Here is a 12,299-nt window from a genome sequence, read left to right on the forward strand (position 1 = left end):
GCAGCACTGCCTTGCAAGTGCTAGCCTAGGACTAACCACGGTTCGATCCCCCAGCATCCATGTGGTCCCCCAAGCCAGGAGCGATTTCTGAGTGCATAGCCAGGAGTAACCCCTTAGCATCACTGAATGTGGCCCCCAAAAAACAAAAGCAAAAACAAAAACAAGCAAACAAAAAAAGAGGCCAGAGTGATAGCAAAGCAGTAGGGTATTTGCCTTGCAAGTGGACGACCCTGGATGGACCTGGATTAGATCCCCGGCATCCCATATGGTCCCCAGACCCTGTCAGGAGCTGATTTCTGAGTGCAGAATCAGGAGTAACTCCTGAGCTGTCAGGTGTGTTCCAAAACAAAAAACAAACAAAAGAAAAGAAGGAAAAGAGTTTATATATGTTTTTTCCATATAGTCATTTAATAATAAAATAAAACAAAAAGTCATCTGGAGTTAGTCCAGAGGGAAAGACACCTGCCTTGCATATGCTCTGTTTTGACCCTTGGCACCACAAACAATCTTCTGAGCATTGCCAAAAATGATTCCTGAGCACAGAGCCAGGAATTGGCCCCTGAACACTATGAGGTGAGTCACAACTCCTTTTGTCCCCCCGCCGAAAAAAAAAAAAAAACAACCCAAAAAGTGCCCCATCATGAAAAAGTAGGTCAGCTTTCAACTTGGTTGCACTGCTCCAAATGCATTGTACCAATGGAGTTGGAACCAGTCTAAACTGCTTCAGATTTGATTAAAATCCATTTTTAGAGAGGTTGGAGGGAGAGACAGCATAATAAGGTTAAGGTGGTCACCTTGTATGGTCCCAGGCATCCATATGGTTCCCTGAGCCCAGCCAGGAGTGTGCTTTCATCATCACTGGGTGTGATTCACAAACAAACATCAACTACCCATATCTGCTACAAGAAAGTCCAAAGCTCTTCGCATCCCATAGAAGAACTTTTAGGTGATCTCAAGCCCCAAGGAAAACAAAAACATCCAAAATGATGCTTGAGTCCTAGGTTGTGCTAAAAATGTTCCTCATGTTGGAACATGATAGAACATGCAAGCTCTGCATACTAGAAGCTCAAGTTTGGTTCCTGGTACCATGTGGTTCACTGAGCACTGCTCTGAGCTACCTCCTGAACACAGGGCCTGCAGCACTATAGGGTGTGATCCAAAGGTCCACAATAAAAATAAACGTAACACCTTCTATTTCTCTGTGTGTGTGTGTGTGTGTGTGTGTCTCCCCTAGCTGGAACAAAACTCAGCCCTGCAGCATTGTCTGGTGAAGGAAATGCTCTTCTTGGGAAGTGCTTCTCTATTCCTTCATTTGCTCTCATTCGCTCAGAGACTCGTCTCCTGAAGCAGTAGGTTTGGCCTGCAACCTGTCACCACTATGAAATTTTGTAGGGCATTAATGTCCAAGTTAGTACTTTCCTCATGCCCTCTCCCAAATGATCAAAAGTGACGTAAGGACCAGAACCTTTTTATTTATTTATTTATTTATTTTTTTGGGTTTTTGGTTTTTGGGTCACACACAGCAGTGCTCAGGGGTGATTCCTGGCTCTACTTTCAGAAATCACTCCTGGCAGGCTCAGGGGACCAGAAGGGATGCCAGGATATGAACCACTGACCTGCATGCAAGGCAAATGCCTTACCTCCATGTTATCTTTCCGGCCCCAAGACCAGAATCTTAATGCAATCCTGCTGATTTGTTCCTCTGACAAAATTGTGCTGTTGGGAACCATTCCTTTTGTTTAGAAGGGGGAGTTGACCAAGAGAGAGAAGTGATTAGGAGAACTGAGATTTGTGTCCCAGAGATAGTCTCATGGAAAATATTTGTAGATGGAATCAGTTGTTTTTCCTACTAATTTTCTACTCTAATGTTGGAGACTACAGGAAAGACTTTTTGCTTCATTAAATTTTTGTTTTATTAAAAAAAAAAAACTACTTAGGGCCTAGAGAGATAGCACAGTGGCGTTTGCCTTGCAAGAAGCTGATCCAGGACCAAAGGTGGTTGGCTCGAATCCCGGTGTCCCATATGGTCCCCCGTGCCTGCCAGGAGCTATTTCTGAGCAGACAGCCAGGAGTAACCCCTGAGCATCGCTGGGTGTGGCCCAAAAACCAAAACAAAAAACAAAAAACAAAAAAAAACAAAAAACAAAAAATAACACTACTCAAAGGCTAGAGTGATAGCATAACAGTAGGGTGTTTGCCTTGCACGTGGTTCACCCAGGATGGACCTGGGTTCGATCCCCAGCGTCCCATATGGTCCCCCAAGCCAGGAGCAATTTCTGAGCGCATAGCCAGGAGTAACCCTGAGCATCACTGGGTGTGGGTCAAAAACCAAAAACAAAAAAAAAAAAAAAAGGAAAAAGAAACCACTAAAACCACTGCAAGGAGCTCAATTTTCATCACCAAGACTGATTGTTTCTCAGTTTCATCCCAGGGAAGGGACCTCAAACTGAGATGGTCTGTATTGTATGTTGTATAGGTTCCTCCCAACCCAGAGAAGGCACTCCTTGGTGACCACCGGACCCAGGTGTGCTCAAGGATACTTGTGTCAGGGCTTTGGGGATCATAGATGGCACTGAGGGGCAAATTAGGGTTGCTGCGTGCAAGACAAACACCTTAACTCATGGACTCTCTCTCCTGCCCACAGACAATCATTATACTTTAGTGTTTCTAGAACTACCAGAAACTCCCAAATTGTCTTAGTACTAAGGTTCTTTGAACAGCAGTTCATAGAGTCTTTGTGATTGAGCCTAAAGCATCAGGCCCTTTGAGTTGATAAGAACAACTTTAGTAGCACAGATGTAAGCAATTGAATTCACAGTAAATATTCTTAATGCTTTTAACAGTTTTATCCCATGGGAAAATATGTTTAAGTCCCACATCAAAGCTATATAATGTTTCCCAAAAGGTTTGTTGCTCATGTAAATGGAGATGTCTGTATGAGCAACATGATTATAGGAATACTATGCAAAGTCTGATGGGAATTAAACATCAGTTCAGGACTTGCAAGGGGAAAGGTCTTCAAGGGCCTGACTTTGATTTGCTGAGACTTTGTCATTTTTGTCTTCCTTTCCAGAAGGCTCCTAAATGTTCTCAATTCCCAAATGTTCTCGGTCACTTCCACCATCCACCCTTAAGATTTATTATTATACTATTACTACTATTAATATTATTGTTTTGGAACCATACCTGGTGCTGGTCTAGGCTTACTCCTGACTCTGAAGTTAGGGTTTACTCCTGGCAGGCCTTGGAGGATCCTCTAGGATGCTAGGAATGGAACCCAAGTTGGCCGTGTGCAAAGCATGTGCCCTCCCCATTGTCCTATCACTCTGTTCTTCTGTTACCATGATGTTACATCAGCTTGTCTTATCTGTGGCCTGGCCCCTGTTGTCCTCCAGCATAGCATAGATCCAGAGAACCAGAGGTGAAAATCTGTTAGGTGGAAGGAGCTTTGGCATGAGACCAGAGGGTTACTCAGTGGAGTGGTGGGGGTGAGGGGGAGAGTCACAGGAACAGAACAAGGGCTGGGGTCGAACCAAAAATGAGTAACACTAATTTGAGACCCTAACCCTGATGGTAGTTTTAGGCAGGGGTCCTCAAACTTTCTAAACAGGGGTCCAGTTCACTGTCCTTCAGACTGTTGGAGGGCCAGATTATAGTAAAAACAAAAATTATGAACAAATTTCTATGCACACTGCATATATCTTATTTAGAAGTGAAGAAACAAAATGGGAATAAATACAATATGGCCCGCAGGCCATAGTTTGAGGACCATTATTTAGAGTCTGAGCTGGAGTTTCTGTGTACTTACTCGAAAAACGTGGTCCATCCCGTCTCATCGCTCTTCGTGGCCAATAGGCCACTATTACCGTGGTAGGTGAACAGTACCAGCTCCAGTCCCTGAGCCGTCATGCTCTTTAGACACCCATTTGTTCCGATGGTTAGCCAGATGACCTGGTTATCAGGGGACACCACACGAACCGGCATCCTGTTGGGGTCACGTCGGATGCGTAAGGTGTTGCCGTTGCTGTCCGTCACAGCTGTGATGTCATTGTCATTGCTGTAGCTGAAGTTGTACAGATAATCACCCGTGACAAGACTCACCGTGTACTGGTGGGTCCCATTGACATCAAAGATATAAAGTTCCTGGTCAGTGGGTGAGGCCAGCTCATAGAAGTTCATGGAGTTCAGGAAAGGCCTATTCTTGGACACGGCCCGGATCCGAATGTTGCCCAGGTCAGCAATGTACAAGGTACCATCAGGGGAGGCGGCCAGGGAGGAGGGCGTGTTGAGTTTGGCATCTTTGGCATAACCATCACCCGTCTGGTAGCAGTCACAGTTGGCATCATTCTTGCAGTCACATTCTGATGGGATGCCAGCTACCAGTGAGATCTCCCCATCTGTGGTGACCTGCCGGATTCGGTTGATCTTCTTCTCGTCCGTCTCAGTGATGTAGAGGACCCCACTGTAGGATACAGCAATGGCTGTGGCTGACTCCAGTGTGGTCTGCACCGCCTGCTTCCCCACAGAATACTCCACGCCTGGCACCTGGCAGTGCATAGGCCGCCCAGCTGCAATGCGCACCTGCCGGTTTCAGTGATCTGCAGGACCACATTGTTATCCAGCAACATAAATGGAGTTATCCATAGGGTTGATGGCCAGGTCTGTGGGCCACTCCAGACGGACCTGCCATGGGAGAGAGATGTGTGATAACAAGACTGCAAACCATAGTGTCTAAAGGAGAGGAGAGGGAGAGAAAGGAAGAGAAAAGGAGGAGAAAGAGGAGAGGGAGAGAGAAAAGTTTGTCATAAAGGGAGGGCAAGAGGAAACTGGGGACAATGGTCATTGATGGTGGGAAATGTGCCCTTGGTGAAGGGTGTTGAACACTGTGACTAAACTTAACCAGGAACAACTTTGGAACTGTGTATCTCATGGTAATTCAATTAAAAAAAATTTATTAAAGTGGGGCTGGAGAGATAGCACAGTGGTAGGACCTTGCATGCAGTCAACCTGGGTTCAAATCCGAATCCCATATAGTCCTTTGAGCCTGCAGGAACAAGTCCTGTGAGCAGAGCCAGAAGTAAACCCCCTGAGTACCACTGGGTATGGCTCCCCCCCCAAATTTTTATTAAAGAAGGTCAGGGGGCCAGAGTGATAGTACAGTGGTAGGATGTTTGCTTACATGAGGCCAACCTGGACAAGACCCGGGTTTGATTCCTGGCATCCTATATGGTCTTTGAAGCATTTCAGGGACAATTTCTGAGCACAGAGCCAGGAGTAACCTACTGAGCACCACTGGGTATGGTCCAAGCCCCTCCCCTCCCCCCCCCAAAAAAAAAGAAAGGCAGTGATTAGAACAGCAGGGAGGGCCTTTGCCTTGCATGTGGCTGACCTGGGTTCAATTTTGGGCATCCCATATGTCCCTTGAACACCACCTAGAGTAATTCCTGAGAACAGAGCCAGGAAATAATGCTGACTATAGCCAGGTGTGGCTTCAAAACAAAAATAAGTAAACAAAATTTATTAAAGAAAAAAGAGAAGTGAGTGGGTTAGGCAGTATTCTCTACTCTGTAGACGATATGCTGCTCGTTTAAGACACTTGGGAAAAAATCTCTCCTGAATTTACTCTGACTCAGTGCTCAGGGATTACTCCTGACTCTGCACTCAGGAGTCATTCCTGGTGGTACTCAAGGGACCATATAGGATTGCTGAGGATCAAACTCTGGTCAGCTGTATGCAAAGGCAAATGCTCTACCCACTGGTACTATCACTACAGCCCTTACCCCTTCATCTACCATTTTTAAGGATATGAATCTATTTCTTTGGGCCAGAACCTGGCAGTGCTTATTCCTGGCTGTGTGCCCAGTGTGTAATGTTTTAGGGCATCAAGACTAGAACCCAGGCCAGGCAGGTGCCAGAGCTCTGGCCCATATGTGTTTATGTTTAAAGGAAAAATGATGATAATTTTTGTTTAGGTCTTTGGGACCACACCTGGTGACATTCAACACTGGCATTTGGCCATACCTAGCTGTGCTCAGGGGTTATTCCTGGCCTGTGCTCAGGAATCACTCCTGGCAGGCTTAGGGGTTATCATATATGGGATTCCAGGAATGAATCCAGGTCAGGTGCTGCATACAAGGCAAATCCCCTACTTGCTGTAGTATTTCTCTGTCCCTGGAAAAAATTTATTTTTTACCTATTGGGAGGGAACACAGTTGGCAGAGCTTTTTTGGGGGGTGTAGTAAACTACTTGTGGTACCAGGGATGTAATGGGTTACTGGAGGTGGGCAAGGCAATGTGCTGACCTGTGCTATGTTTCTGACCCTCCACTAGATTTTTGTGCACCACTGTAAAAGAAATGTAATTGCAAGAAGAGACAAATGGAGGAAATAGCTTTTTACTTAAAAATGCTGCTCACTGAGACATTTGCAAGTTCCAGCCCACAAGCAAATGAACCTCGAAGCCAGTGTGTTACCAGATAGCAATGAGATATGAACACACACTCTCCCTCAGCAGTAATAACCAGAAAATGTTGGGGCTTTCTGGGTTATGAATACATTAGCGTTCTATTGTGTTTTCAATCAGGCCCATAGTAAAGTTTCTAATTCTAGCTACAGGTCCTGGGGGACTCATCTCTGGTAGCTTCTCTCACTCCTGAAAGAAGCGCTTGCCAACCCCCAAGATTAGAGATAAGAGCCGCTTGGTTCCTGTTTGGACTATTTGCCTGCTGCTGCCGTATTATTGTAGTAGATTACAAATGCTTAGCACTTTACAGTGATAATTGTTCTGCATCTCACCAAATTCATCACGTACGGAACTACAGAAGAAAATAACTTTTTATTAGCTCCCGAGATTCATTTAAATGGAACAGCTTTATCACGCCGCCTGCCACGAGGATAGGATAGTATGCAGTTTAATTGAGTACTCATCTGTGTACAAGCCAATCAAGACCCTGGGAAGAAAAGCAGCCCCTGGGATACCTGGCTGATATGCATGCTGGTGCTCACAGGTCACAAGGTCTGGCAGAAGTCAGGTCATTGGAGCCCAGACAGTGGATATGATCTCCATTCTGATCCACTTTTCGAATCATGGTCCCGTCAACAAAGTAGATTAATCCATTCTTGTCAATTGCCAGTCCTTATGGCCAAGAGAAATAAATAAGTCATTTGTCCAAAGTGATTCATTTTAATGACCCCCCTCCAATTAACCTAACATTGAATCCCATCCCACTGGCAATAAGAATTAGTAGGTAAAGATCAAATATTTCAACACAGAAGTGGGGAGGGGGGAGCCCAACAGAAACATTGACAATACAAGTAAGATGTAGTGAAACTATTAACTCAAATTTGTAAGAACTCTCCATCTGGCTTCTCACTTATATATAGCTCATGCCTGTATTTTAAGGATAAAATGATCATGCTTCTAGAATGCAGTTTGTCTCTGAATTATAGAAACAGGTCAGCTTCTATGGCACTGAGCTCTCTAAGTCTATTGAAACAAAAATAGATCATGTGTCAAGGTTAGTGTTTTGTTGACCTTGTTACAGTGAAATTCTGTTATGAATAATTCGTACAACAAATACTTCTTTTTCTTTCCCCAGTCTGTGTTCAGAGACTAGTCACTAGTTGTAATGAAAGGACAAAACATAACCTTGAAACCCAAAGTCCAGTGTCCTGACTGGCCTTCAAATGGGAGTTCAGAAATCACTGTGAGGCCGTTTTCATCAGCCCAGAAACTTTGACCACACAGATTTTCAGCTCGTGACCTCATGAAATTCCTCCCAGTTAGCATTTTCTTCCCATGGAATAGAAACAAAAGTTTAATAGCTCCAATACTGGGAGAGGGCTAATCAAGTTGCTAAGTGATGGCTTTGAAAAGGCCCTGGTCCCTACTGGAGACAAAAGAAATTCCAGGACAATGAAAGAATTTGGACAGTCTCTCCGAGGGTCACAGCATGTGAGCTGAATAAGGGAGAGTTATGTTCTTGCTTCCTGAAAAAAAAAAAACAGGTGCCACAAAAAGCCCCCCACAAACAAAACTGGAAAAAACAAACAAACACACAGCCAACCAAATACTTCCATAACACCAATTTAGAATGCTGCATGTTCCTAAGCTAAAAGGCTTTGAAAAACAAACAAACAAATAACAAACACTAAATGGGGGAAAAGGCATTCCCAGAGACCAGCTGAGAGTAAAACTTTGGAGTCAGCATTAAACAGTACCAGGCACTAACTGGATTTTCCATCTTCTTGGGATTTGGGGATAAAAAGGAATGCCTGACACTGATCGGTACCTTTGGGGTTCATGAGTGTGGCCTCCACTGCCTTGCCGCCATCCCCGCATCTTGCTTCATCAAAAGGCAGACACTGTTCCCCAGTGCCTGCCACCACTTCGGCATTTTTTAGTTAAGTCCTTGGCACCCGTCAGCGACTTGGGCCGGTAGATTCTGCGATGTGTTCGTGTCCGAGACGTACAGGTCCCCGGTGACGGGGTCAGTGGCCAGGTAGTAACGATGAGCCGGGTTGCTGCTGTGGGAAAGGACCACAGTGACAAAAACCTCAGCAAAAGGAAACTCAGAGGTGGGACAAAGGACTCTCTAGGTCAAACCAAATCCTTCCTGGGACAGTAGATTTTCTGTGTGACCTTGGGAACTCATATTGGCCACACGAACAGCCTCTTTCATAAAGTTGAAAAAAAAACTCAACAGTCACAGTGGGGAGGGTGTTTGCTTTGCATGTAGTTGGTTCAATCCCCGGCACCCCCCTAGGGTCCCCAGAGCACTGTCAGGAGGGATTCTTTAGTGCAGAGTAATAAATAACCTCTGAGAATTTCTGAGTGTTCCCCCCAAACCAAACTCAATCCAAACCAAAACAAACCAAAATCCCCTATCACTCAATAGCTGTCAAGACCTTGGTGGATGGTTGAAATTTTCTTGCAGCAAGACAGGCGATGTGGCTCTATGACTAGGTTATTCAGCCCCAAATTACTGACCCCTTTGTCAATTGGAGCAATTCTATAGTTTGCTCTTTACCTTTTCTCTAGAGACAGAGCACTCTTGATGAAGCCTGTCTTCCAGATAAGACAAAGGTGAGGACCGAGTTAAAACGTGATCAGTTTGTGGGGGTTCTGATTTCAGAAAGCACCACCATGGAAAAAATTCTCAACACTTTGCTCTCTGAGTCTATGAACTATAGGTTGTGAATGTCCACTACTTGGTTGTGAATGTCTATATACTTACACCCACAATAACACTAGTTACCTTGATTTTCTTCTTTCCCTCCCTTCCTTCCTCCCCTAGTGGTGCTCAAAGCTAACTCCTGGCTCTATGCTCAGGGATCATTCCTGGTGAGTCTGGAGGGATGCTTACACAGTGCTGAGGCTCAGGTGTTCAGCCTGCTGTACTATCTTTCCAATTGCCTATTTTCTGTTCTCATCTGTCATCTATCTGCTAAGAACATAAAACTTTTATTTCTGTAAAATCTCTTTCCTGGCATTTAAGAGACTTAGAATTATTGTAAACAAGGTCTTGGAATGGGATGCTTCTGTATCTACATTTTTTTAAAGCTGTTTTTAACTTTTTTTTTTTTGAGGGGGGCACACCCAGTGGTGTTCAAGGCTGAGTCCTGTCTCTGTGCTCAGGGAACACTCTTAGTACAGCTCAGGGGATCATATGCAGTTTTGGGGATGGAACCTGGGCTAGTCACATGTAAGGCAAGTGCCTTATTGCCTGTGCTGTCTGTTTGGCCCAAATATTAGCTGTCTTAAGTCAGATAAGAAGCGCTGAATCAAGATTGCACTATCTCAAATTCTAGATTTAAAGTAGTTCAAATCCATAAATTTCTGATGGACACTTTCTTTGATCTTTTTCATTAAATTTAAGATTCAGAAAATTGACTTTGAGTCTTCCATGCTTAAATGCTCCAGGGATGATAGTAATTAATTTAAGGGCCTTTACTATGGACTTTGAAGAGTGAGCTAAGATTTACTATCTATAAAAAGGATTTGTTAATAAACAAATACTATACAAATCATGATAAGAATTCTTAGCCTATCAAAGAGAAACATTTTTCAAGGCATACCAGAAGCTTCCATTTATGTAAAAAAATTTAATATGTTGTTTGAGTAGTATTTATAGCTATTCATTACTTCACAGCTAAGAACTTTTATTTGATATAGTGTCCTGGCAAAACTTATTAATTGGGCATAGCACAATACTCTGAATTTTAAAGTAACCAAACAATGTGTTTTAGATTTTGATACTCCTCATTTTTATGAATTATTTCCACCATTAATCCAATTAATGAGACTGTTGATTGTGTACTGTAGTGGTAGGGCCCCATTCACACGTTCTTATATCTTTCCTGTTCATTAACAACTGCCAATGCTGTGGATGTTTATAGATTTAGACACAATTTTCCATTTCTTTTGCTTCCTGCCATCTATTCCTAAGCCTCTCATGAATTTTAGACGATGAGCAGAGCAGAGAGGAGGGAGAGTGGCAGGATCTTAGCAACCAGCGAAAGGAAGATGGTAAAAACAGACATTTATGAAGAAGCACCAGAAAGGAAGCTTTACTTTTATATATTGATCTATGTATTTATTTCCGGATTCGAGGTCACACTTCGCTGTGCTAAGGGGCTACTCCATTTGGTGTTGGAGATAGAAACAGGGTCAGCTAAAGGGAAAGAAAAAGATTTTCTTCCTTGGGGTATATTTCCCCAACCCCAAAATTCTTTTTTTTTTTTTTTTTTTTTTTTTTTGGTTTTTGGGTCACACCCAGAAGCGTTCAGGGGTTGCTCCTGGCTCTATGCTCAGAAATCGCCCTGGGCAGGCACGGGGAACCATATGGGATGCTGGGATTCGAACCACCGTCCTTCTCCATGAAAGGCAAACGCCTTACCTCCATGCTATTTCTCCAGTCCCGAACCCCAGAATTCTTATTTTTTACTTTTACTTTTTGTTTTGGGGCTAAACACAGCATTTACTCTTAGCTCTACACTCAGAAATTACTCCTGGCATTCTCAGATGGGATGCTAGGGATCAAATCCTGGGTTGGCTGCATGCAAGGCAAGTACCCTATGTGCTATTACTTTGGCCCTGAATTACTATTTTTTATTTTTTTTTTTTTGGGTTGGAGGGATATAATCAGCTGGGATCATGGGATTACTCCTGGCTCTGTACTCAGAAATCATTCCTGGTAGGCTTGGGGGACCCTGTGGAATGCCAGGGACTAAATCTAGGTTGGCTATGTTCAAGGCAAATGCCCTACCACAGTGCTATCGCTCTGGCCCCCAATTTTTTTTTTAAACTAATTAAAGATCCTTTAAAGAGTGGAACTATCTTGCTTTCCTGCAGTGCATAATATCAATGTTATTAAGCAAATGAAAACCCAATTTTTGGGTCAATGACTATGTTGTATGCTTGATGATTCTGCATGAAGAAGGAGGGTGAAGGAACTTTGGAATATTCCTCACCTCTGCAGTCATCATCACACACCAGACTCTGACCCAAGCATCCATGGGTTCCACACACTGACATGGCACCAGGCCTCCTTGTGCATTTCCGACCCCCTTTAGCTCCTAAACAGCCTTCATGAATGGCTTGAGTCACCAACCATCTTGTATTAATCACCAAGCCCTTGGCCCTGCTATCCTGGAGGACAGATCACTAACTCCTTAGGGCTCAAGGCCCCATGCATCTCCCTAACTGGTCCTCCCACCTCTACTCACCGTGGGCAGGGTAGCCCCTTGCAGGCAGACCTGGCCCCTTTCAGAACATATCCTGCTCATCTTCCAAGACTTCCATCACTGAACTTGCTTATGTCCCTTGAGTTAGCTCTTCTCTCCTCATTGTTTTTGGGGTTTGGGGCCCTACTGGTGGTTCTCTGAGCTTACTCCTGGCTCTGTGCTTAGGGATCATTCCTGGGGGCAGAGGCTCGAAGTATCCTATGGGATGTTGGGGATCAAACTCATGTTGGCCATGTACAAGGCAAGTATGTGGTGTTAACTATCTCTCTGGCTCTACCTTCCTTCCTGTTCTGTCTTTCCTGACTTTCTTAGGAGGCCTAGGCCCAATGGTAACCCTTTTGGGACCTAACCCTTCCAATGTTTGCCTGTCCCAGTAACCTCTTCTTCTGTGGAAGAACTTGAACAGCAGAGGAAAGTCTGCAAGTGCCAATACTGATAACACACCATTGTTGTCTCATGGACGGATGCCTTCACAAGACACAAAGTTATGAGACTAGTCTTATGCTCTGTCAAAGTGCTTCACATGCATTAAGGCATCCATTAGCACTAATTTAA

At 44.1% G+C, this 12,299-nt stretch overlaps 1 protein-coding gene across 1 annotated transcript in view; it reads right to left on the minus strand.

Moving 5' to 3' along the window:
* Positions 1–12,299, minus strand: part of TENM3 (teneurin transmembrane protein 3) — a 745,099-nt gene that overhangs the window by 26,524 nt on the left and 706,276 nt on the right. The window contains 8 exon segments of the mRNA XM_049771415.1: positions 3,809–4,592; positions 4,595–4,622; positions 4,624–4,683; positions 6,978–6,998; positions 7,001–7,134; positions 8,291–8,399; positions 8,401–8,448; positions 8,450–8,525. Coding sequence (XP_049627372.1) covers positions 3,809–4,592; positions 4,595–4,622; positions 4,624–4,683; positions 6,978–6,998; positions 7,001–7,134; positions 8,291–8,399; positions 8,401–8,448; positions 8,450–8,525 — 1,260 coding nt within the window.

This window comes from Suncus etruscus, chromosome 4, assembly GCF_024139225.1.
Source record: "Suncus etruscus isolate mSunEtr1 chromosome 4, mSunEtr1.pri.cur, whole genome shotgun sequence".
Taxonomy (NCBI): Eukaryota; Metazoa; Chordata; class Mammalia; order Eulipotyphla; family Soricidae; genus Suncus; species Suncus etruscus.